Genomic DNA, 27,145 nt, shown 5'->3' with positions numbered 1-27,145 from the left:
TGTTTGGAAGCACATATTTATTTAGAAGATTATAGATCGTGATTGATATTATATGTAATTTACCAATTTCACCAAACAAACAATAAATAATTAACATTGTTTTTGGTTGGACATAACTATTCAAATTATTCAATATGAATTTAACAAAGTAACTTTGTGTATTAATAAAAAGTGCTGAAAGAATACAAATAATAATATAACTCATTATACGTTAAAGGACAATTACAAATCGAGGGAAAAAGAGGAACATGACTTAATATAATATATCGATAATAAAAAATTTTAAAACACACACTGAAGACTAGAGAAAAGTAGAATTGTAACCACTTTGAGCATGTTATTTTGAAATTAAATAATGTATGTTGTCATAAATAAAGCAAATAAAACTGGAATTACCAAGTTTATCTCAAAGTTCTTAAAAAATTGTTTAAAAAAAAAATTGTACCATAAATTTAGTCATCTTCGTCATTGGTATCAACATGTTCTGTATCATTATCTTTGGTTTCCACATCATTCTGGTCATTATTTTTAAGAACAAGAGAATCACCACTATCTTTGGCTGTATCAGTAGTATCCTCAGCTGCTCGAGCTTCTAAAGCTCTAATACGGTTTTCATGTTTTACAATCATGGCTTTTAACTTTCGAATTTCCTCTTTAAATTCTTTAATGATATCATCCTAAAAATAAATAATATTTAGTTTGTAAAAACTCAAAATGTACAAAAAAATATGTTTTTATGCTAGGTTGCATAAACAATCACTAAACATTTAATGAATTAAAAGTGAACTAATAGTACTTAAGACATGAATTAGTGGATCATGATTAGACATTACATTTTGGTAAACTATTATGCTAATCAATTTTTCATGTAACCTAGCATACATTTTATGTTTTTACTAACTGGAATTGATTGTTGTGGCTGAGTAAACTGTGGTTTAGCTACAGGAGCTGCAGTTGTTGTATTGTTTGAGCTGGACTTGACTGTTTTATTTGCTGATGGTTTATCCAATATGTTTGGTTTTTTAGCCACTTTCATTTCAGAAGCAGTGGGCAATCGTGTTGGCTGATGATAATCTTTTAATGATATCAGAATAGGTTCAGCATCTTGACCATTAAACCAATCTTCGGCATCTACTGCAGGAATATCTCCAATAGTATCCGGATATAAGTCTTCTTGAAATAACTCTGACTAAAAGTATAAAAGAAATTAAAATGTTTAAATTTATAGTTATAAAGTTTTTAAAAATAATTTACCTTTCTTGGAACTGTCATGCTAATTGCTTGACACAGTCCAGAATTATTTAAACGATAAAACTTAGATATCTCACAAATAGATACATCACAACCACGTTTCGGCATCATACCAATTCCTCGTTGAGGATCTGGCGTTTGAAATGTATTAATGTAATGGACAAATGGATGTTCCGCAGTAATTTCAAAATATCGAATTACACTATCTCCCTAAAAGTACATAACATTTATTCAAATGCAAACTAATGAAACATCATTAAAAATAAGACATTACCTTGCCACACAAGTAAATCATACTAGTATCAGGATCATACAATGGAAACATAACTCCATTACTTGTATCTAATTCAACCATAACAATAGGATCATCTAGTTTTTCTGGGGATCTCAACGAATACTGTCTTTCAGAAAGTTTACTAAAACCAGTGGTAAATATGAGGCCTCCTTTTAAAAATATACCTCGAGATGCTTTGCTTCCTTCATGACATATTACTTCCTACAGTAATAATGAATAAATATAAATAATACAAATTAATTAATTAACTAAAATGCATACCTGTACAACTTCTCCACTTCTAGGATTAATTAGTCTCAGCTTTTTATCTTTACATGTTGTTAATAATTGTGATCCGTCATAATTCCATGAAGCACTAAATACGATATCTGGATGGCAATCTATATGAATAAGTGGTTCACCAACGCCAACATTCCAGATTACTACTTGATTATCCGATCCTATAAACAGAGCCAGTATAAGTATTATATTTTAAAATAAGTAATTTAAAACGAAAAAATACAAGAAAAAATTACCAGCAGATAATAAAATATTTCGAGCGGTTGGGTGCCATAATACCAGACCAACTCTCCTTTGGTGATAAATTAAATCTACAACTGACTCAGTTAATGTTCTAAAAATAAAAATAGATTTGAATTAAAAAATAAAATAATATTAATTTAAATAAAAAAATAAGTGTATACATACCGTGAAATACCACCATCAGGAATTTGCCAAACCTTTACCACACAATCTTCTGAACCGCTAGCAATCACATTATCATTGTGTGGACACCATGCAATGTCCAATACTGGACCTTTATGACCACCAACTACAGGTTGATCAGCAGGTAATCGACCAGTCTATAAAAGCATTTATTATGGAATTAATATCTCAAAATCACAAACAAAATAAAATACATTTTGATTACTTAATATTGATATTTTTTTTTTCAAATCTATTTCTGGTTTTATTTCTTATTAATGAGTAATTAATTAAAAATAGCGCAGATATAGATAAAAATTTAATGTTTGATAAATATAGCCATATAGGTGGAAATATCCATTCTCCATCATTTAGAGAAAATAAGTAACAAAGTATAGAGTTTATTAATAAATTAAGTTTAATTTTGCATAAGAAATGAACTTTTTAAGGAATGAGTTAACTTCTTTAAATTGTTCTGTAGGTCTAGCCAAATTTCACAAAAACATTGAATTGGTATAATGAAAAAAAAATCTTCTTAAGAATAGCACAGCACGTGACTTCTATAATTAATTAGTCTAAAATTCACCATAAACCTAAAACTAATTTTCAGATACAATAGTGAAGTTTAAAATAAACTATTGTTATTTTTCCAAAATAATATCACTAAATATTTAATAACTTTAAAAATAAAAACAACCGATTACTGTTGTACAAATGGTTTCATTAAAAATATATTTCGTAGAATTTTCAACAAACTTATAATAAAAAATTTCTTTTAAAAATAATTAATGATTATAATTTTTAAATATTTATTGAGTATACATATAAATAACCTTCAATCAAAATAATATCATCTAAAATCAAGAATCCAATTAAACTAAGTCTCAATATAAATATTTCCTTAAGATTGATATATAAATATATATATGTATATTGACATATTGTACCTATACAGTTAAAACTTAAAATATTAATGAGGTACTCTTGGCTACCTAAACTAAAACTAAATTGATCTTATATTCAGTTATCTAAATTGAAATATAACTGAACAATCTATCAAATTAATGAAAATTATTTTGTGTATATTGATAGTTGATACACATATTTGGTAAACATTTTCAGTCCTACCATATATATTTTTTTAAACTATACCAAAATCATTTATGTAGGATTTTATTTAATTTCTTATTTTTCAAACTACATTCATCAGAATTTATTTTAATATATAAACAGAAAAAAAGTAGCAATTTCAAAAAAAAAGTCAGTTTAAAAAATAAAAATGATGTTTTACTCAGAATCAAAAATATATATTATAATACTTTGAGTTTATAAATAAATTCAAACAAAAAAACACACCTGATATGGAAGTTATGGTATTATGAAGTATCCAACAACCTATTAAAAAATAACTAGATACGAAAAAAACAATAAGGAAAACTATAAACTGTAAACTATTGTTTAGAACTTAGTTCTTTATACGTGTACGGTGTACACATTCATATCTTAGAAATGTGAGTCACTACTTACTAGTTGCTAGTTAGTATACATTTACCAAAGACAACTATGTATAAATTCATACGATAATAATGATTTTGTTTTGTTCTCCATACATAATTATTATACTTGAAAATAATGTAACATAGTAACTATGAGTTATGACTCAAATGATACTATTCTTCAATATAACATTAAAAACAATGAAATAAATGAATTTTAAAAAAACCAATATAATATAGCACGAATACAAATTCTTTTAAATTACGAAAAAAATATTAAAGATAAGATATAATATGATCATTATTTTATAGAATGTCATTGAAATCATTGAATGAAATATAAACGAATAGTTTAAATAACAACTAAACATAGGCTAGCATTCTTCATATAATCTAGGTAGGGGGTCCATCATTTTTATTCTATCCGTATTCTTATTTCTTGGCAATATGTTATGTATGGATCATGAATATTAAATATGACGTCATTTCGCTAAGATAAATACATTGAATATGGACTAAATGAAATTAAATGACTTTTTTTTTGTTTAACATCATTTTTTATTAAGCAATCTGTTACAAACAAATGAACAATAGGCTTAATTGATAACATATATACATAATAGTCATTAGAATGACGGAATGAAGAGATCTCCCATTGGAGATACTCCGTTGGGGGAAAAAAAAGTTAAAAGTTAGACTTAGTTACTTTTTTTCTGATTTAATTAAATAACTCAGCGGTTCCCAATCTTTTTAGTTTCGCGGACCATTAATTTTGTAAAAAAATATTTGAGGCCCATCCATAGCATACCTTACCTATATAATATAATATGTTTTCATAAAATTATAATATATAACATAACATAATATGTCATATATTATATATATTATATATATATATATATATATATGTATATGTATATAGTTATTAATATATAAAAAAAACAATTGTTTATTAAAAAAAACTTAATTCAACTTTATCACAAGATAAACAATTTAATGTGATTTTTGACATTGCTTATTCTTTACGAGAAAGTCAATATTTGGATTAAAACTTGTTACTTTTAAACTTATTGTACACTATAGTTAAAATTGATTAAATATTATTATGATCAGAAATATAATAATAAATATATAATAATATTATTTTAAATATATATAATATTAAATATTATACCTATGGCTCGCGACCCAGTACCATGCGGCTCACGGCCCATGGGTTGGGAACCGCTGAAATAACTTATACAATATAATATTATTTAGAATTCAAATATTGTTATAACTCACTGATATTTTATACGTGTTTATTAATTTATTATTATAACTTAAAACTTATAATAGTAATATGCATGATAAAAATACCTAAATTATTTTTAAACATATTTTACAACTCTTTAATCTGTACCAATTTATCTAATTAAGAAAACTGTTAATATTTTGAATCAACTACATATTAACTACTGTATGTTTATAAGAATGTTATATTATTGTCTCAAATTAATACAATTATCTTCACTAAAAATATCGATATTGAAATATATAACAAATTGCACTCGAGAGAAAAAATTGGCATTTTGCACACGGCAACCGTTCAAATGTATTTTTGATGATTTTAATCTCCGGGGAGAACTTTAAATATAGAAATCACGATGAACAGTTATTATATATAAATTATTTTAGGCGTACGTCACTAAGTGGGGTTGCCCTGATTATGTCGTGCTGACCACAGAAAATAAACGAAACAAAATAAAAACACGGCACCATACAGATTTCTAAATTATGATTATCGTAGGTTTTGGACAATAGAAATATAGCTAAGAGTTTAATTTTAAGAATTAAATATTAATATACATAATATATAATGACCCCCATGTTTTATTTATATTATTTTGATTTATTCGTAATAATAATAAATAAAAATGATGCCATCATGAACTACTGTATCGAGTAGTAACTCATTTTTTATTCATTTTGTAGTATGTGATCGCAAATCAATTTTAAATTAGATAAATATGGTCTACAATTAATATGTAAATTTATAATATTTTTTTATGCTCTTACCTAACAAAAATCATAATTTTTAATTAATTTAATTCAATTAAAAATAAATAAATTGCTTAATCACATGGGCATAGTTATATTAAAACAATTTTATGTTCAATATCCAATATTTATTAAACATGTAAGGAATTTTTAATTAAAAAAAAATATATATATATAAGAATAAATTAAAATTTAGCTTCATATTTAAGCTCAACTTATATTTTTAAATAACACTAAAAATATTAAAATACCAAAACATTTAAGTATTTAATATTTATTAATATTTTAAGTTTTCTAATATAAAATATAAAAATTAAAAAAAAATAAATTAATGAATTAGAATAAAAGTATATAAAAAAAAAAAAAAAAAAAAACTAGTTGAAGCATCTATATTCGAGTTTATATATTTTTTTTTTATTTCCTTCTAAAAATAGATAAAGCATATCTAAAAATGGTTATAATATAATACAATATATCATAAAAATAAAAAAACGATATTAATACATATATTGATATTATTATTAGTTTCTGATGTAGTTGTTACTTGTTTAACTACTATACTACAATCATATTTAATTACAATGATTGTACAAATCATCACATTACATTACATATAGGGTATCAAATAAATCAATGATAATATCCACACAGGAATAGCTAAGACATTAATCAATTCAATACTTAAATTTCAATATTTAATGTAACAGTACCTAATTTTATGATGAAATGATATCCATAGTGTAAATTATCTCGTTACTAAAAAGATAAATTTATATTTAATCCTTTATTCATATTATGGTAAAAAAAAATACATTAATAACTGTCATATCCAAACTATAATATGTATATTGTATAAGATCTATTAAAACTTATACCAAAATCTTTTAATGAAAAATTTATAATTTTATTTTACTTTTCCTATGAATATCTAGTAAAATTAGTAAAATTGTTGACATATTTTAATTATAATTATTCTAATGGAAAAATTAGCTCTTAACTAATATAAAAAAAAAAAAAAAAATATGTGTGAATAACTTTAAAAGAAAAATATTGTTTATTGAGTCAGTAGGAATGAGAAAACAAATTTCTAATTTTGAATAATCCAAGTACACGACACAATAATACATACTTCCTCATTAAATTAGATATATTTTAATTAACGTAAATATATCATCTTCAATTTCTATGGATAATTATTTACATATATATGAATGTACTTATAAATAAAACAATTTTAAATAACCTACCTTTGAAAGAGGTAGAACAATAAAAGCACCTCCGCCAGCTGATTCAACAATGCAGGCCATAAATTTTGGATTCACTGCACAAAATGTGGAATCCCAAGAAGATTTGGATACTCGAATATTGTCATAACAATATTCACGTTTTAAAGCTGTACCGTATACATGACGAAACTTACTACTTCTTACTTTAAAAGACATCTAGAAAATAAATAAACAAAATTATTGAAAAAATGTAATTATACAAAGCTAATTGCACTGGGATAGAACAAAACATTGTTATCTTAATTATTTCATGTATAATACAGTTAAAAGATATTTATTATTTCCTGAAATATCGGTTTGATAAATTGTGCAATAATATTTATTATGTAAACTACTTCAAAGATTACTATAATATACCTAGATACAAAAAGAAAAGGTGTTAGGGGCAGATTGGCTAAGGTATGCTTAAGCGCTACAGGACACCATGACAATTAAAATTGCCAAAGAGGAATTACAAATAGAGCTGCTAAACATCTTACAATATCACTCATAAGTTAATCATTGTAGAATATATAACTGCTTACCTCCTAATTCACCTCTGATAGACATGTTCAAGAAAGTTGAGTACAGTCTTTAAACTTTAATCAAAGAATACTATAGGTTAATTCCCCTCAAAATTAGAAGTATACAATAATTGTATATATATAGTAATTATTACTATTAACTAAAACAAATATGAAGGCGAAAACTTTTTCATACATATTAAATATTCAAATTACATAAAACAAACTCAAAAAGTCCAATTCAATAAAAAAAAAAATTGGTAGTTTTAATAAAATTGTTTATGAATTGGTAGGTATTGGTATCATTTTTTTTTTTTAATAAATGTATTTATTTTTGTAGATATAAGTGGATATGTAAACATTTTGAAATTTTCTCTTTATCAATATCATATTTTCAACTTTAATTTTAATATAAGTAGGAGTTATTAAAAAAACTAGTATAATAATAACCAACAATATTTAGTTGATTAAAGAAAATGACTAAAGGTGATCAGATAATATTTGATTTTCAGACATTTGTTTAAATAAATAAAATAACTACAATGAAAAGTGTAAATAGAACCAATGAACTTACAAATTAAATTTTTTTTTATAGTAATATGAACAAAATTAAAGTTGAAGATACCTACATATTATTCTGTTAATATTAAACATTTAAACTTTATCAATAAATAAGAGTCATACATAGATAAATTAGATACCTATACTTTTTTTTTTCATTCTCGTGTGAATTAAATTGAGAAATAAAATAAATAACTTCATAGAAATTGATAATAATTAAGTATGTTTTATAATTTGAATAGTTTTCAAATGTTCAAAAAATAAATTCCCAATAACAGTTATCTATATTCCAAACATCTAGAATTCAAATTGTTTGTTGTTTAATGTCCTAATAAAAATGAGTTTCAGTCCTTATGTCAAAAAAATTAAGTATACTTAATATACAGATTTCCTCTATAATTTTGTCATTGACTAATATTCATCAACACTGTCAGATTCAAAAAAGAATGGGCGTGTTACAGAGAAACCATCAAAGCACAAACATTTTGTATTTAACATTCCATTGATCAATTGAAATCAAAAACAAATTATATCGCTAAGAAATTCATAATAACCTGGGTAACAGTATAATAAGACTTATACCCTGAGGCATAAGTTTAAAAGTTATCCATAAGTCGAAATGAAAATCCAATTCGACGTACTAATATATTATAAAATAAATTGCTTAACGTGTGCTCACCTCGGTGACTCATGCAACGGGAATTTCTCCTAATATAATCTGTATATTTGATTTTTTTCTGGCGTTATCTCGGATACAGCAAACGGAGCAACGGCGGTCCAGCAAAATATGTATATGTATATATTGCGTTAACCGTGAGTGGCGTGTGGCGACGACGTATGTGTAAAGCGGATGAGAATTCTAATAGTACCAAAATTCGCGATTCCGTTGATCAGTCGAATCACAGAACTATTACAGAAACGTATCGAGTAAATTGACAAGAAAAAAAAAAATGAAATAAATAGACGGACAAGATAACCGGAACGTCGTTCGACGGCGTGGCGCGGGGGGAGAAGACGATATTAAGCGCGGACAACGGCTGTATAGCGCGGCGAACTGGCCGTGAATCGGAGGGAAAAAAAAAGGTCGCCGTCTAATATCACTGAATCACTCTACCATATTAGGCGTTTGCGAATGGAAACGCGACGGCTGGCTACTGAATCGGCGTGATGGATGGATGGCCGGGGGTCGTCCGCGGTCCGCCGGTTTATTTACAATCAACGACGCACGGGGCAGTGCGACACCGAGCACCTGGGCACAGTGCCGCCAACGTCACGGAACCCCCACGCGAGCGGTCCCGCGGTCGACGCCGTTGTAGTTGTCGGTATACCATTTAACTATTTAAGTTTAACTGTATGATGATGATCACTGATCAGTGATCACTATTCAGTATTCACTATGATCCTATGACCTATGGTTAAAAATGTTAAAATGCTATAGTGTCGCTCGTTGTCGTTGCCGTGCACGTCTTGACACGTAAAATGACTAAAATGTATTTATACAGTTAGTCAGTATGACAGTATAATATACTATATCGAACTCGGCCAGCCAGACGCGTGATAAAATAACATGTTATTTAATATTTTATAATGCTCGGACAGTCGGACGTATCGAATCTCGCCGTTCGGTGATACGCAACTACTGAACAACGCCATAGAGTTGACCAACTAAAATTATATAATTATTATTAATTCTACCGTTCGTCGACACTGCTGACATGCGTTTCGTATTCAGGTCGTGTCGTGAAATCTTGCACACAGCACACGCATCGCATTTTATTATTATTACCTATTATATTCTCGTCAACAACTAACAAGATACGATTTATTATATTTATAATATTATGCAACGTCGAACGACAAACTATATTGTTTATAAATATTCGCAGTTTGATCATGATTGTTCATCATGTTTAGTGTGATGAATTATGGCACAGGCACCTATTATTATTATACGAATTCTGGCAAAAAATTTTTGTTTTACAGCACATCAGCACTAACGCATTTTTTCAATAAATATGATCAATACGAAATTAATTCTTTACAGGCAAATTGAAGTTCTTCGCTTCGTCTTGAATACCACAGTTAGTTTAGCTTAAATACCTTGGAGGAAAGGTGTTTGAGTCCCATCAAAATACAATATGATGTAAACAAATATATATAAATATATAATACAATATGTTATGTACCAAATGAGACGCACCAGATCTCTGACCCCACGAGTCCGCAACCTCATGTCATATTAATTCATTACATGATATGTAATTGTAGTATAATTCTATGTAAATAATAAGTAGTAGTTGTCGGTCGAGGAAATAGTCCCTTAAAAAATATTTAAAGTCATCTTCAAATTAATGGATGCTTATTCAGTCAGCGTATCTACCTAATTGTTTTCATCAATTGTTAAGATAATAAAACGTATTAAAATATTTTTAGGTATAATTCGTTTATGTTGTGCCTCGTGGGTGTACATTGTATATTGCAAATGGAAAAAAAAGATTTTATTCATAGTTTTATAACTAATTTTAATAATTTGTTTCAAATTTTTAATTAAATATCTAGATCATAATTCGATTTTTTTAATGAGCGTAAATTAATATATCCGTTATAGTTATTAACATTATGATAACAGTAAGTTAATTTAAGTTAATATCTTCATGCACGATGTAATCACTGAGACTGAATAATATATTTAAATTGTAATTCATTATTTTAAGTTAAATATATTTTAAATTTAGTGGTGGCATAATTTATAGTAGATATTAGATAACACTGAATTAAAATATTTGTACAAAATCGAATAAGTATCGAGTGATTCGTACATTTTTTATTTATTTGATGATCTATTGAATATCCTGTAGATCTATTTAAAATGAATATGACTACATTCAGTCAGAAATGAGTGTATAGTTAAAATCATTATACAACTGGGAACCGTCGAAAATGGAATAAATCAGGGGTGTATTTATGAGGGTGGCTGCAGGCTGCAACCCTCCCCCACGAAACGCCTGGGAACCTTTTAAAAATGTTTTAAATGTAATATGCATTGTTGTTTCAATCTTTTGTTTTCTATTACTATAGGTATAAGAAAAGAAAAATAAACGGTTTTTCCGAATAATATATAGGAAGTAGGTTAGTAGACCTTTTAAGTCTAAATCGATGCCCGATGGTAACTTATAATTGCACATTAATGTACATAACATTATCACTGGCTTAATAATTATAACCTACCTTATAGAAATAACATGACTAATCATTTAAACAACAAACTTATACCTAAGTAACATGTGAGTAGTATTTTGCCAATAAAAAAAAATTGTACTTAATGGCTTGTTCTTACTAATATCAAAGTTTAACTATATAGTTGAATACAATAAATACTAAAATACATTATAGGCTTTAGCTATATTACTATAATAGTATAATATGCCTGTTATGTTAGTGATATTCTTATATGTCTGTTGTTCATAAAAATATTAGGACCTTAACCATTTTTGTTTTTTTATCTATGTATTTGTATCAAAGTATTTAAAGTGTATTGATACAAATAAACATTGATCTTAATACCTTATATTTATTATATCATATAATATATATACACATTGTAGTCATAAGCATTTTTGATTATTTCCTAGTTCTTATAATATTACAATCACAACAATCCTACTTTAGTAATTTTATTATACAATCATGAAATCATTAAGATTGTAAAGTATAAATTAGGTAGGTACCTATCTCTAGTCTTCATGCATAAAATTAAAAATTAAAAATTATAGGAGTTATTGGGTTATACCTTGGAGACAATCTTATTTCATTTTTAAATAATAGACAGTAAAATAATCACAATTTTCAATTTGTTTAACAATTATGAATAAAATACAGTAGAAATAAAAATTACATAAATTTAACATATTTTCTGGATATAATGAAATAAAATATTTTAAAAACATAAACTTTAGTAGATACTAAATAACTAAGCGGTCTAAATATATATATCTATATAACTAAACAAAGATAATATAAGACAAAGAATTAATAAACTATGAATAATGTAAAAATAAAAGCAAAAATAATTTCATAGAACATTTAAAGAAATCTAAAAATTACTGACAAGTGGAAAAGCCATATAATTTTGAGAATAATGAGAAATATAAAAAATTATTTTGCTTCTGATGTCATGATTATTTATTTTGAAGAAAATACTGGTTAGAAAGGAGGAATCATAAATTGAAGATTATATATATCTTTTAGATATTTTAAATTTAAAAATCAAGAATATTTTTGTAGCTAGAGAAAGAGGGTCTAAGTATGTTTAAGATAAAACAAATGAAACAATAAATGTTTTAAACTTTTTTAAAATAACCATTATGGCCAATGTAATTTATTTTTCATATAATTTAAGTAGGTATATTTGAGATGAGAATGAATAATTGAGGTAAAAATGTTTTTTAACACAAGTGGATCATTGTATAAGGATCAATTTTGCTTGATCATATACAAAGAAAAAGTTTTTTGTTATTCTAAATATATGAAGATCAAATAAAAGTTTTGTTTTAAAGATTACTCCAAGATTTTAAATTTGAGTGGATCAAAACAAATTTTGCCCTAAAAAAATCACTTTATTTTAACTTTAAATTTTATTAATAGTTCAATACTCAAATTACAATTAAAAAGAGAAATGCTTATTGATGACAATAAAGGATATCAATTATTTTTATTTTTTTATCTATTTAAATAATGTTTATTAGTAATACATTTTAACAATAAAAAGTTAAGTATAAATATTCAAAATTAAATATTCACTCAAGTTACACCATTTTTTTTTCTGTTTTGAACTGACAGTGCTACGGGGACTGCTTTTGCATTACTTCCGTGATACCCAAGTTATATCTAACTCATATACTGATACACACATTTATATTTTAAATCCACTTTTTTTTTTTTTTTTAATTAATGGTAAAAAATAGATAAAAGTAAAAAAACAATATATTTTTTTTTATTGAAAATATATAATGGTTACAATAATCAAATCTTAAAGATAGATTAAAGATTTAATAATGGTAATATTTCACCAAATTTAGCTTCAATTTTAAAATTTATACAATCATCAGCCCTAGTTGGTCCTATATTTACTACAGCAACAGATTTATTAGCTGATTTTGTTTCTAAAACTATTCTATAACCTGAATACACAAATAGAGATGAGCCCATAACCAAGAGTGAATCACATTGTTCTACAAATTCATTCACTCTCTGAACGCGTTTTTTTGGAATGTTATCTCCAAAAAAAACAATGTGTGGAATTAATAAATTTCCTTCACATTTTGGACATTTGGGAACCTTGAATCCGCTAATTTCTTCCTATTGAATCATAAATAATAAAAATATATTATACAAGATGTTATAATTTATAAACCATACTTTATAAATGATAATGTATAGCATATGGGATATTTTATACCATACAGTAAAGAAATTTATTTTAAGAGTTGTTATAAATTTAATTTTTGCGTTCTAAATATTCATTATATTCTTTAATAAATATCAACTATTTAGAAAATATAAATGCAATTTAATTAAATATTTCTATATCACAAGTGAACTATATATTTTAAAATAATCAAATTATTTAAATTTGAGTTTAATATGACCATATTATTATGTTCTAAATGAAAAAAATAGTTTAATGTGTGTAATTAGAAAGTAAAAATAAATTAAAATAATTTAAAAATGTTTTTTCCTTACTGGAGTGAGTTCAACATCACCATCAGGCCTGAGATTGTACAATTCTTTAATGGAAACTTGAGGGTTTAAACTTGATAAAACATCTTGAAATCGATGTCTATCAATTGTATAATCACAATTTAAGCAATGTACAACATAAGCAGTTCCATGCAATTCAAGAACATTCTTACTTCCTGCTTTTGTATGCAAGTTATCAACATTCTGAGTAATAATATGAACAATTTTATTTTTATCTTCCAATTTTTTTAGAAACTCATGTGCATAATTAGGTGACATTGATGAAAATCTAGGCCATCCCACATAATTTCTAGCCCAATAACGTATACGAACTTCTGGATCATTTACAAATTGTTGATATATTACTGGGCGATTTTTACTTCTTGCATATAACCCAACATCAGCAGAACGATAATCAGGTATACCACTTTCAGTTGATATTCCAGCACCTGTGTTAAACAAATATAATTACAATAATTAAATCATTCTTTTATGATACACTCTACCAGTTAATACAAGAATTTTTTTGTGTTCTTTAATGAACCGATCAAGAGTATTTACATCAGATGATTGCACAGGCTTATGTTTTGGTACAAAATTAGAGTTGCATCTAAAAATTAATCTTTTATTTGAACATAAAATTACTTCACATGTTTTAAAAATCATTTTACTAAAATTTAAAGCGTACATTAAAGGTTACAATATAATATAATATATGGTATATATTATACACAGATTATGAGTTATACGTCACTTGATTAAAAAAAAATAAAATTAAAATAATATTTTTAATTTGAGAAAATCAATATAGTAACAAAATAATAATTAATAATACCGCGTTCAAAAAAAAAATTATAATTTACGAAAATATTAATAATATTAAATTTTACTGTAGTCTGTAGTGTTTATAAAATAAAGATCGGTATTATTTTATTATCATTTATCACAGAATAGATTATCTATTATGTAATATTTGGTATTAGTAATAATATTATGATCTAAGCCCTAAGGTATTCTTTGATGATTTTTGTCTATGTTTGATAGGTCTATTATCTATGACGACAATAACACATTAACACTGTTAATAAATTATTAATATATTAATAATTTATTGGTCTATGATTTTTCTTTCTGTCCCACACCTTAAAAAGCGCATTTTTTATTTTGTTGCTAAAATATATATTTTCTGTTGTCTAATATAGAACTACGTATTTCACATTTTCATTAGTCCAGAGCTTTTGATAAAAAACAACTTATTTTCGATTTTGTATTACTTTGCCATCTTATAATAAAATATCCCATAAAGTAATTATGTAATACCCATACCCAAATCGTTTAATCTCGTAGATAATATGCATGTAGCTAATTGGCTTCGACTGAATGCTGATACAGATTACAGATGTTATTTTTTTTACTTTGTTAACTATAATTTGTTATCAATTTATCAACTTCACTACTTCAGCAGTTCAGTCTTCAATATTATTTCATGATCGTGAAAATCATTTTTAAATGATATTAGATTTACTTTTATAAATAGTTATTAATAGTTTTATTCATTCCTAGAATCATTCTTGTTGTCTTATTTTCATTCTTAAAAATTTATTTAGACTACCTAAAATCTATTTGTATTTATATTTTATACTTGAATGTATCAGTAAATCATGTATAATAGTTCAACTTCAACAGCTGTAGGTTCAGTAATGGGACTAATGTCTCATTTGACTGCTTCTGAACTCAAAGAAATACTAAATGATGATAGCAAGTTTGAAATGTATGCTAAGGAACTGAAACTGGTAAGTAATTATGATTGAGATTAATTGTTTAAAGTAATTTAAAGATGATTAATATTTAAAAAATCATGAATTTTCAGAACAATGAAAAAGATACTGAAAAAGAAATGTTAATTGTAAGTAATCAATCTTTGGCTGAATTTAATCTTACCAAAGAACCAGAATTAGTTAGTGGCAAAGAAAGATTATGTGAAATGTATGATGAAGCGGAAAAACTGTATAAAAGTGTTACTGAAAAAGTAAATACTTTAAGTAAGTATAATTATCTAAATTTTTAGAGTTTCATCATATATTCAAGTGTAACATTTAATTTACAATAGTTACAATTTGTATTTTTATTTAATACGTTCAATGCTAATGCCGTATACTCTCTGACACTGGATATTGATGCGCTTGGCCAATGTCGGAGCGTATCTGACACAACGTATTTTTATAACGTTATAAAATATAACTGAATACTAAGCTGATAGTGTATGACCATAATATTTGATATAGCCATTCACTATATATTATTTAATAAATGAATACAATTGGATTTTAGTTTCCATTATTTTTGTGATAATGGCAAGGTTTAATGTTTTTTTTCAATATCGTTGTAGTGTCTGATATAAGATAACAAACCAATGTCAACATTGAACGTTTTAAACAGAAATAAGGAAAATTAACCATACTGTACTTTAGTATAAAGTTATTATTTCTATAACTATAAAATTAATTTTTTTTAATTTCATATATATTTCCATCATGCATAAATTTTATTTTATATTTTTAAATATTAGTATTTGTTAATAATATAAAATCTAAGTAGTTACGGCTCCATTAAAAAAGTGATGGACATTTAGTCCTTGGCAAATATTAGATAAAACATTTTGTTCCTTCTAGAGTTATTAGTCACATGATGTCTAATCCTTTAATATTTTAAATCATTATTTTTCTTAACTTCTTCATACCATTCAAAGAAATAATAAGAAAATCATATTAGTATATTATTTCTAAATCAATAAGTTAAGTAATTATTTTACTTTTTGTTTATTATCCTACAAAAATTACAAATATATTAATAGATAATAACTAATAATTAAAAGTTAAATAGCTTACGTTTCAAAATTTTTAAATATTATACTTTTTAATTTTTATACTAATTATTTTTTCTTTTAATAATATGAAATGTAATTATTATTGTTATATTTTAATTCTGTGCCACATAATAGTATTTAGTTTTTGTAGAATTTTTTTTTAGCATATTTATTTAATTAAAAGTTAAAAATACAATTTTTCAAAATGTTCTATAAATAATATCAATATTTGATACAAAGTTGATTTGTAATGGCTCAACTTTAATTTCAAATATTGTATACTATTATATTAAATACTAAATACCAAACCAGGTGTTTGAGTTGAGTTATATAAAAAATATTTGCACAACTTGTTTGAGATGTAATGAACAATTAATATTGAATTGATTTATGAAAATATTACTTTTTTTTCTGGGATGAAATGTCCATAAATTGTATGTTTTTATGGGAATGAATAGTCCCAATATTTAACAATGAATTATTATTAAAATCTCAGTAACAAACTATATGTAACTAATTTTAACTAGGTGTCATTATTTTGTTATATGATATGATAATATAATAATATACCAATTTCTGTTATTTAAAATTTGTTGAGGGTAATTTATTAAAAAATTTACTTTTTTACTTTATGTTTTTTGTTTTATTTTACTTTATAAGTACAAAAGGAATAAAGAAAGATACTCTTTTGAATATGTACTCACGTATGATAAACTTAAACACTTATTCAATTACTTATATTTATGCTCTGAAAGTTTAAGTAAACATTTTAAATTCCAAAGTATTTCATGTATAGAATTTGTTAAATACATCTTTAATTACAATAATGTGATTGTACACATATTTTCTTACCACAAAAGATTATTATGCTAATCTCTGATATTTTTACTTTAAAGAATATTATATATAGGTAATAAAAAAATTCCTTTTAGAATATTTTAATTAAGTTCAATAAACTCTATCCAAATAAACTGTTAACTCAGAGTGTAACTTTAATATATTTTTAGTTTTATCTTGTATTATTAATTAAATTATATATTATATTAATATGTAAGTAAAACTTCTATGAAATAGAGCAGCCTAATTCATATTTTAATTTATGGCACTAAACTGCAAAACTTAATTTAAGGTACTTTAAACATTAATATTTAAACTTTAAGAAGACTAATATTAGTATATACAAAAAAATATCTAAATTTATAAAACGAGTAACTTAAATCTAATTTTACCTCCAGAATAATCAACTATAAGCACAACTATTACATAATATAATATACTAGAAACTAGAATATTGTAGAACAGTGTTTAGATTAATATGTATTAAATGTTTGGCCAAAATAAATTGATTGTTATAGATATAATAAATAGGTTTCTGTTGTTTAACATTAATTTAGTTATTAAAGAACCCATATTTCACCTAGTAAAAAAACTTTTATTGCTGAATGTTGTGTCATTAAACATTATTTATTTATTTTTTTTATAACTCATGGTCTTTGAGCAATTTTATTGTTGACAATATGTTAAGCATAATTTTATTAATAAATAAAATTTTAAAAATCTATACAATGTTCAAATGAAAATTTTTTTTATACAGAATTAATTTAAAACAAATAATATTAACTTAATTATTTATATTATTAATCAAATGAGTTATCTATTATTTATTTTTTTGAATATTGACTATTGTAAATTTATACATCCATATTTTTTTTATCAAATCAAAAATAAATAAATAGTATAAATAAAAAATTGAAAATTTTAGCAACATTTTTCTTCTATTGAAATTGCAATCTAATTTTTCTTATACAAATATTAAACTTTTTTATTTTTTCTGATTACCCTATAATAAGATATTAAAAATATTTTTTTTAGAACAACACAAAGGTAGTATGAATCCAGAAACTATATTAGCTTTGTTGCAAACTAAATCATGCGAAACTGAAGAAGAATCAGATGTAAGTATTAATTACACTGAACAATAATAAGAAAATATTTGAAAATTTTTTCCCATGATTTCAGAAATTGGCTGAACAATTTTTAAGTAGCAGCATTGACTTAGAAGGCTTTTTAGAAGAGTTCCTGAAGCGACGTAAGGATATGCATTTGCGTAAAGCTAAAGCAGATAAAATGGCCGAATTGCTTAGTAGACGCAATAATTCCTTCAGATCACCAATAAATAACATTCAACCAATAACATCAGGATATCCACAACCTGGATACCCCAATTCATTTTATTTTCAACCTACTTCAATGCCATATCCAAATGTACCCATTAATATGCCTATGCCAGGCAATCAATTTATGAACAGACAATTTTAATATACTATTTATTAATTAATAATTATATACAAAAAATAATGTTACATTTATTATTTTTATTATCAAAATATACATTTATAAATTTGAACTATGTATATAGAACAAAATAAAATTATTATAATGTTATTATTATTTTTAAACTTTTTATCAACACCATTTTAATTTTTACATTTACCACTTAAGTAATCCTGGAATGTATTTATCGATCAATGATTGATAATATGGCTTCAATTCTTTTACATCTGGTATGACACCTCCTTTAGTATATAAATCAAACTTACTATAAAAAATAAAAAAAACTTTAATTTTCCATGATAATTTATTCAATTATAATAAATACAGAATAGCAAATAATTTTTTGTTATTTAAAACTATAAATTTATTTTTTTTAATGATATGATCACACGACCTTTACATATTAAGAAAATGACTTATTTCCCTCCAAATACATTTTTTTTCACTATTAAAATTTACTAATTTAAAAATCTAAGTAGGTACCTATTAGATGTACCAATATTTTATGTATTATTGTACACGTGTTTACTAAAGATTTGAGACAATAAATTTATACTTCCTAGTTTTTAAGTTAATTTTCAAAATGCTGATTATATGTAATTAATAATTATCATCTTTAGCAAAGAATAAACTATAGATGATAAGCATTTATTTAGTGCCTTTAACATGTATTATACAAGATAAAAAAAATAAAACTTAAATCCTACCAATAAATTGTTTAAGTTTCATCTGAATATCTACTTACTTAAATTCTAAGACCCATTTCTTCATTTCCAAATCATCTTCATTGCATAAATAATCATAGTCACCACCTGAGTGCCATGGGTAAAATGAATGAAATCTATAATCCATTGTAAATAATTGTATATTATAAAAAATAAATACCTATTCTTAGGATAAGCTAAATATGTGGTAGGTATACATAGCATATCAAAAATAATTAATCAATTTAATTACCTAATCATATTTAGTCCTACTTTAGGTATTGTTGTTTTATTATGTACTAAAACTCTGTATAAATATTCATCATGTCCCCAAGACATCAAAATATTGTTTAGTCAACAATTTTTTGAGTAAATACCTAATGTTGTGCTAAAAATACAATAGTATTAATTTGGTACTTGATTAATTGCATTAAATTAAGTATTAAAATTACTTGTATCTTGGGTCATAGGTGTCTGGGTTCTTGTTAAATGTGGTGTCTTTATAAACTATAGAATTTGCCCATGCACATCCAACAGGAAATGTATCACCAACCACACTCCACTGAGGTTCACCTTTGAAAGCCATCACCTAAGTACAAAGGAAACCAATATGTTTGCGAGGAATGAAAAAATTATCCAAATAAGAATTAAGTAATCAATGTTGTCTATAATAGGTACCGAACTAGCATCGTTATTTGGGTAGGTACCAATTACAAAATATGTATTATTAGTTCTCTATTTTATTAGTATAATATAAACATTCACATATTTGCTAAAGATTTTATTTTTTTTTTTAACGATAATAAAATAATTTATAATGTAAATACACGTTAAAATGCGTTAAAATTACATAAAGGTACCCATGTACTCACTTTCCCTAAATCGTGTATCAAACCAACCAAATGAAACCAATCATGGTGTGGGTGAACGGCGCGTATACGTTCAGCAGTTTGAAATGCGTGAACAATATTAGGAATATCTACGTCAGGATCGCTTTCGTCCACTAAATCGTTGAGGGATTCTAATGCTTCCATAATAGTCGCTTCAAATTTATCGAAAGACAACCATTCAGCCATCTTCTCTTCATTACAAATGTGTTGGAAAATAAAACAATTTTTAATTAATTCATTTTTATTGAGCTGAGGTTACAGAATACAATTCAGCTATTTCAACTGCTATAATTTGAATAACTATTTTCTGTTATAACATAGATAGTGTTTAAGATCGTAACTAGGGAAGTCAAGGGTTCGGACCCCCATCCTACCTTAACAATTTATTTTTAAATAGAACCATTTTAGTGAAATATTGTTTATATTACCTATTATATTTTTAACATAAAAATGATAAATGTACAGTATTCATTAAAAAAAAATCTTGAACCCTAGAAATTTTTTTTAGTTACGGCTTTGCAATCGATATATTAAATCATTACCTATATTTATATCCATAAATAAATGTAAAAATGGAAATTTTTGTCACGTATGTTCTCTAAAACTACCTACTTGTCTAATAGATAAAATGTCAATAAAAAAAAAAATGTATTTTTAAATTTTTGTTAGAATAACTTATGCCTTTTGGGTAACCTTTGAACTAAAATTTCAAGCTTCAGTTATAAAACGAAATTATTGAGTAAATATCCCTGTCATAAATTCAGGGATTTAAAAATTACTGGGAATTGTTTACATTTGCCCTCCGAAAACAGCTACTATCTAAATTGAATGTTCTATTAAAAACTACCTATTCTTAAATTTGAGATTGATTATTTTTTTTTTTTGTACTCTAAAAATAATGTTTTACTAATAATTTGTTTGGACTTACTTTTTACATAATCTATTGTTTGATTCGTATGCATCTCTGTATATGTAATTCTCACTCTTTCTTTAATAGGATCTTCGTAGTCTATGTTATAATCCCTGTATCGTCCAATAGGTTTGGAAGCGAATGCTAACTCTGGTCTCATTAGTTCTGATACATCAAGCATAGCGATTTTATTTTTTACCTAAAATTAATTTTTTATTGATATTTAATTTAATAGTAAATACTAACAATACTTTTAATACATGTAATATATTCACGCAGAAAATAAACCAAATTATAAACAAAAAATTCAAAAGTATATAATAAATATGAAGTCATGTAATAAAAAAATAAATAAATACCATTTTATTTTAGTTGATATACAAAATATAAATTTTGACAATATAGCCTATCAATTATTAAAGACTAGCGCTATGCAACTAATGCGAACGGGCTGAGTATGTAACGAATTTTTAACTTATATACTTCCCAATAATTATTATTTTTAACATTTTTATTTGTACTTTGGTATTAATCAGTAATTACGTCATTAGCATAAGCGATCGTAAGATAGGAACTGTGTATCTATAGATAATAAAAATAATAGGTAATATTTTATTGGACAAACAACCGATTAACAATTTATATCGACATTATAATAACACATGTTATTTAATTGTATCTACATCAATAAGTAAATTATTATTTATTAATGAACTATAGATTCGTACACGATTAGTATAGTGTAGGTATAGTGCATACCATTCTGCATATACCTATCTACAGTCTATGGTCTATGTCTATATAATATAATTTTATTGATTAAGCGATTCATTGTTTTCTACATATTTTTTATATAGTTTATACTATTATATTTAATAGTTTATACTTAATATTACATTAATATGACGTTTGACGTATAAGTTTTTACACATTTTTTCTTATCTATTATTGAACCGTTTAACAAATTAGTAATATTATATAAATTTATTATACATGGATATATATCAACATTTTAATTTTTTTATCTATTCATAGAAGTATGCGCATGGGAAATAAATACAAATATATATTAATTGATCTATTTATTCACAGGAAGTTAGATACTAAGGTAGAGCCGGACTGGACAGGTGGGATACCGGGAGTTTCCCGGTGGGTTGCTTGTTTGAAATGGGTTGCTTATATTATATTCATAGGGACTTTTTTTTGAAGTCTATCGGCTAAGGCATAGTCGACACAATTTCGTAAAAGAGCTCAAACCTTAATAAATTGCTTAATACGTATTAATATGTATTTTGGAGTCTAAACATATATGTATTTAAAAAAAAATGAAAACATTTCTTTGCTAACCAATTTTTAATTTTTTTAATTTTTAATAATAATTTTAAGTGTTTAAATTCTTAAAATGAAATACTATCGTTTTATATGAAAATATATGTTGTTTTTTTAAGGTTGTTTTTATAGGTTTTTCTAAATGCAGAGTCGATTTTTTTTATTTTCCCGGTAGAAATTTTTGACCCAGTCTGGCCCTGTACTTAGGGAATATTTTATAGGGATATAAATATAATGTTTTATATGACCTAATTTTATTGATTTAATGTATTAATTATTAATGTATAGTTGATAATAGTTGTAAATACCTAGAATACAGTATTGTAGACAATATATTAGATATTACATCTTTATTATTTTTGTTATAAGTTTTTACATTTTATACAAACTTTAGGTACGATTATTGGTCTGCCCATATAACGCCAGCAAGTCAATAAACGACGACTAATCTTATTATAATAATATATACCATTACGTTATAAATCTGTAGCCCAATAGCTGGTGACTTTTAAAAATTTTATATAATATATATATATATATATATATACTTGGCTCAATACCGGGTAATAAATTATAAAATCAAAAATATAATACGAAGCATGTAGATAAAATGTAGCCTAATTGCTGATCAGTGATCACCTATATTTATAATTATTACCTATATTATATCAGAGGTCGGCAAATAAATTATATGATAGGTCCAGATAATTTAAAAAAAAATTTTCGAGAATCAGAAAAAAACTAAAATATTAATTAATAATTAATATATTTATTTTTGTGTTAAATATTCAATTTAAGATATTATATTTAATATAAACTGAATAATTATTAATTAACTGTTATTAATCAACTTATGATCATTAGGTACAATGTCCAGTGTTATGTTATCGTCTTAACTATTATTGTAAACAGCAAAATACGATTCACGCCATCGTAATCTCCATATACATCATAAAAATAGATCAAATATCTATAATGTGCAGAAAACCAGCATTTATTTTTTTATTAGATACCTACATTATAGATTTTAAGAATGATATAATTTATTCCTGGTTATTATAACGTTTTATAATATTAATTTTAATAGATACTTTCAAAATTCTATTTATTTTAGTTAATAAGTTTAAATGTACGAGTATAAAATGATTGATGAATAAAATATGAGCCAATATAATGTAAACTATATTCTGTATAGGTATATATGTACTTCGGTGTACTTTTATCAACCTTGAAGTACAACATATTAATACATTTTACTTAGTGCAGTGGATTTTTAAAAAAATTATTAATATAATTCATTAGTTGTCTAGATAATAAAAAATAAACCGCTTAGGTGATAGCAACAAAGCATTTCTACTTTCCAAGAATTTGCATATTTATTAATGTACTATATTTCCACAGATATCTATTATTATTGTATTTTTATTCTTAAATAATACAATGTATATTTATATTATAATTTATAAATTACACCATAATCATTAATCATGTTGTACTTACATACGATGTAATTGTTACATTTATTTAATATCAGTAATTTCTGTACATTCTGTTGCTCGTATTAAATGCATCCGTGTAAAATTTGGAAATTTGGTTGTCAAATGCTAACTTTTATGAATAAATAATATTTTTTGGTTTTCTGATTTGGTCTATAGATGATAATTCGGATACATCAACTATACATAGTTGTTTCGTCTAGCGTTGCTTTTTTGATCATTATTAACAGCAGCATTTTTTTTTTTTTTTTTTGAACAACTCATATTTAAATTTCTTTTAATTCTGGACTGAAAATCAACAACTTATAATTATAAAGTTTCAATAGGGTGTGTAAAAATATCAAAAATGTATTGTACTGTTATACTATATCAACTATTCACTAAAATATTAATTGCTTAAAGTAACTAATAATTGATAAAACGGATGAAAAAAATAATATTTTTATGTGCGTATTTTTCGATTATTTAAAAACGAATAACTAAATTTTTTATGAACTTATAAAATTATAAATAGACTAAAAACCTGCTCTGCAATGTACATTCTTTGATACAAAAAAAAAGATCGAAATGATCCGATGAGTAGTTTCAGAAAACATACATGACAAAGACTTCCATCTTCATAATTATATATATGGATGAGTATGGATGGTTGTGTATGCTTATATATATTATAAAAATGTGTATCACGAATAAAATTTCAAAGGTTAAAATTACTATTCTAATTACTTATAATATGTCATGTTATGGTTTTATTTATTAAAATATTTAATAGTAATTATAGACATTATACGTAGTTAAAAATGTTAATATCTACTTATAATATGGTGCTTATATATTATAAAATTACAAAGGTTTAAATGTTACACGCTAATACACAGAATATTAACACGAAAAGGTGATTTAAACTTTAAAGTTATCACATAAGGTTAAAAATCCATAAAATAATTCTTAGTATACTTAATTATCATATCTAATTAAATAGCTTGTATATAAAAGAAAAACATACCAATACATACAATACAACCTTTGTTTATAAATTTAATACTTCAAAATAATCATTAAAACAAAAGGTAAGTGAATACGGCTCTGCTATGCTTTAGGTGTAACGAGTGGGTCACTATTATACGTGTGTTAAATTTGAATTCAATGCTATATCGCATTTTATTTATAAACGAAAAACGGTTCTGAGCTGAAATAGTCTATCAGCCTATATCGCCAAATAATAATGTTTTTTTTTTTTTTATAACTATTTAAGTAATTTATTTTATATTTTTAGTATTATTGTAGTAGCCAGTAGGTTGATATAATTTTTTCTGAAAATATTGCATTTATTATATTATTCTAATAATATGTATTTATACTATATTATATTAATTTTATGCTCAAAATTCAACAAAATCTTTCTATAAATATCATAAAATAGTAATAATAGGTTCATAATATAAACAAATAGTGTTTTAAAATAAATCAAAAATGTCATTGAGTATTCTAAAATTCATTTTAATATAATATGTATAAAAGTCTTAAGCCCCCGCGAATAATGTTTTTAGAGTCTAGGACAATTTGCCCACGACCGGTTTGCTGCCGCTTTTTTCGCCGCGAAGAAAACCTCCCTACGAAATATCAGTAAAATCAATCGTGTACTTATCATTAAATAATATAAAACAGTCAACAATATTAAGATTATGACATTTTTTCAATTCTCGCCACCCGACAATTTACACATGTTTGTCCCTGATTGACACACTTTGTCCTTTGAGTTGTGAAACATTAATTTTGATATGTTCCTTAATTTAAATCAAGCAAATTTTATCTCCCCCACACTGAAATTTGCTACTACGTAAAAATAGGAGATTTAGCAATATTAAAATTAAAGAAAAAATTATTAAATAATAATAATTAGTACCTATCTACTTTGGAATTTTAAATTATTACCATTGATTATTATTTATTAGTTTATTACATAATTAATTTTATTGATTAATACATAGAAGTAAAACTTCTCGTTATATCAGCATACAACATAGATAAGTCGTTAATACTTATGATCTATTCGGTGACCCATTGACCGTGGTATCATATTCATTATTGTACAACAGGTACTTATAATTTATCGCTGTATAATGATTTTAAACTGTTTCAACAATGAAATAAATAAAAAACTAAAAACACAAAAAATAAATAAATATAACTATGAAAGTTAATGCTGAACGTTAAAATAATCTCGTCGAATTATAATAAGTAATAACTATAATATAGCAGGAAACACTGTTATTTTTCGACTTAACGACTATAATGTATTCGTAGCTATCTTTTTCCACCACTCTATGTGTTATTATTAACTATACATACCTACTTACAAATAATTATTTTTTATTATCAATTATACTTGTAATATAGGTTAATTATTAAGTATGCAGGTAAATATTATTACTTATTAGTTTAAAAATTAAATTGTATTTGTTTATAATTTTGTACGAATTTGTGCAAGAACTACAATAATGTGTACATTTTAATAAATCAAGTTTAAAAAATTGAAATAATTTCATTTTTATTGTACTTACCTACACAAAGATTGCAAAATCAATCAAAATATATAATAATAATTAGAAAGGACTTACATGAATTAATATATTATTTTCCATTGTCGTTTTAAATACTTAGTCAATAGTCGGTAATTGTCAAGAATCGCTTTATAATCATGCACATCTATTTTAGATTTTGAGTGAAGAGATAATACAACGTTCAATATTGAAATCTA

General features: G+C 24.7%; 4 protein-coding genes across 4 annotated transcripts; 1 reads left to right on the top strand and 3 right to left on the bottom strand.

The window, feature by feature from the left end:
* Positions 1 to 433: 433 nt before the first annotated feature.
* On the bottom strand, positions 434 to 9,375 carry LOC112600848 (coronin-1C). The gene is made up of 9 exons (XM_025348171.1): positions 8,796 to 9,375; positions 7,014 to 7,208; positions 2,234 to 2,388; positions 2,062 to 2,159; positions 1,808 to 1,986; positions 1,526 to 1,747; positions 1,255 to 1,461; positions 902 to 1,189; positions 434 to 677 (listed from the first exon to the last, which is right to left on the bottom strand). The coding sequence occupies exons 2-9, from the start codon at positions 7,206 to 7,208 to the stop codon at positions 453 to 455; spliced, it is 1,569 nt and encodes a 522-aa protein (XP_025203956.1). The 5' UTR covers positions 8,796 to 9,375; the 3' UTR covers positions 434 to 452.
* A 3,706-nt stretch (positions 9,376 to 13,081) lies between these two features.
* Positions 13,082 to 22,030, bottom strand: LOC112600796 (NAD-dependent protein deacylase Sirt4-like). The gene is made up of 9 exons (XM_025348100.1): positions 21,919 to 22,030; positions 21,578 to 21,758; positions 20,632 to 20,840; positions 20,212 to 20,348; positions 19,801 to 19,896; positions 19,216 to 19,320; positions 14,362 to 14,543; positions 13,859 to 14,304; positions 13,082 to 13,474 (listed from the first exon to the last, which is right to left on the bottom strand). The coding sequence occupies exons 1-9, from the start codon at positions 21,919 to 21,921 to the stop codon at positions 13,157 to 13,159; spliced, it is 1,677 nt and encodes a 558-aa protein (XP_025203885.1). The 5' UTR covers positions 21,922 to 22,030; the 3' UTR covers positions 13,082 to 13,156.
* Positions 15,127 to 19,094, top strand: LOC112600830 (vacuolar protein sorting-associated protein 37B). Its single transcript, XM_025348142.1, has 4 exons — positions 15,127 to 15,648; positions 15,726 to 15,897; positions 18,594 to 18,676; positions 18,741 to 19,094. The coding sequence occupies exons 1-4, from the start codon at positions 15,517 to 15,519 to the stop codon at positions 19,038 to 19,040; spliced, it is 687 nt and encodes a 228-aa protein (XP_025203927.1). The 5' UTR covers positions 15,127 to 15,516; the 3' UTR covers positions 19,041 to 19,094.
* On the bottom strand, positions 19,168 to 20,115 carry LOC112600831 (inositol oxygenase-like). The gene is made up of 3 exons (XM_025348143.1): positions 20,013 to 20,115; positions 19,801 to 19,896; positions 19,168 to 19,320 (listed from the first exon to the last, which is right to left on the bottom strand). Exons 1-3 carry the CDS (start codon positions 20,096 to 20,098, stop codon positions 19,212 to 19,214), a joined length of 291 nt encoding a protein of 96 aa, XP_025203928.1. The 5' UTR covers positions 20,099 to 20,115; the 3' UTR covers positions 19,168 to 19,211.
* Positions 22,031 to 27,145: the final 5,115 nt, after the last annotated feature.

Source organism: Melanaphis sacchari, unplaced genomic scaffold (genome assembly GCF_002803265.2).
Source record: "Melanaphis sacchari strain LSU unplaced genomic scaffold, SCAv2.0 Contig72_pilon_pilon, whole genome shotgun sequence".
Classification (NCBI taxonomy): Eukaryota; Metazoa; Arthropoda; class Insecta; order Hemiptera; family Aphididae; genus Melanaphis; species Melanaphis sacchari.
This window is presented reverse-complemented; position numbering and strand designations above follow the sequence as displayed.

Bases quoted from the DNA above. Each gene is read 5' to 3' on its own strand.
- LOC112600848 (XM_025348171.1), bottom strand. From the start codon at position 7,208: ATGTCTTTTAAAGTAAGAAGTAGTAAGTTTCGTCATGTATACGGTACA. The intron at 1,462-1,525 runs GTAATGTCTTAT...ATGTACTTTTAG, and splicing joins TGATTTACTTGTGTGGCAAG to GGAGATAGTGTAATTCGATA. The intron at 1,190-1,254 runs GTAAATTATTTT...TTATACTTTTAG, and splicing joins GCATGACAGTTCCAAGAAAG to TCAGAGTTATTTCAAGAAGA.
- LOC112600830 (XM_025348142.1), top strand. From the start codon at position 15,517: ATGTATAATAGTTCAACTTCAACAGCTGTAGGTTCAGTAATGGGACTA. The intron at 15,898-18,593 runs GTAAGTATAATT...TATTTTTTTTAG, and splicing joins TGAAAAAGTAAATACTTTAA to AACAACACAAAGGTAGTATG. The intron at 18,677-18,740 runs GTAAGTATTAAT...CCATGATTTCAG, and splicing joins AAACTGAAGAAGAATCAGAT to AAATTGGCTGAACAATTTTT.
- LOC112600831 (XM_025348143.1), bottom strand. From the start codon at position 20,098: ATGTCTTGGGGACATGATGAATATTTATACAGAGTTTTAGTACATAAT. The intron at 19,897-20,012 runs GTAATTAAATTG...AATGGATTATAG, and splicing joins GTAGGACTAAATATGATTAG to ATTTCATTCATTTTACCCAT. The intron at 19,321-19,800 runs GTAAGTAGATAT...TATTTTTTATAG, and splicing joins AAATGGGTCTTAGAATTTAA to TAAGTTTGATTTATATACTA.
- LOC112600796 (XM_025348100.1), bottom strand. The intron at 20,841-21,577 runs GTAAGTCCAAAC...TTTGTAATGAAG, and splicing joins AACAATAGATTATGTAAAAA to AGAAGATGGCTGAATGGTTG. The intron at 20,349-20,631 runs GTGAGTACATGG...CTTTGTACTTAG, and splicing joins TGATACACGATTTAGGGAAA to GTGATGGCTTTCAAAGGTGA.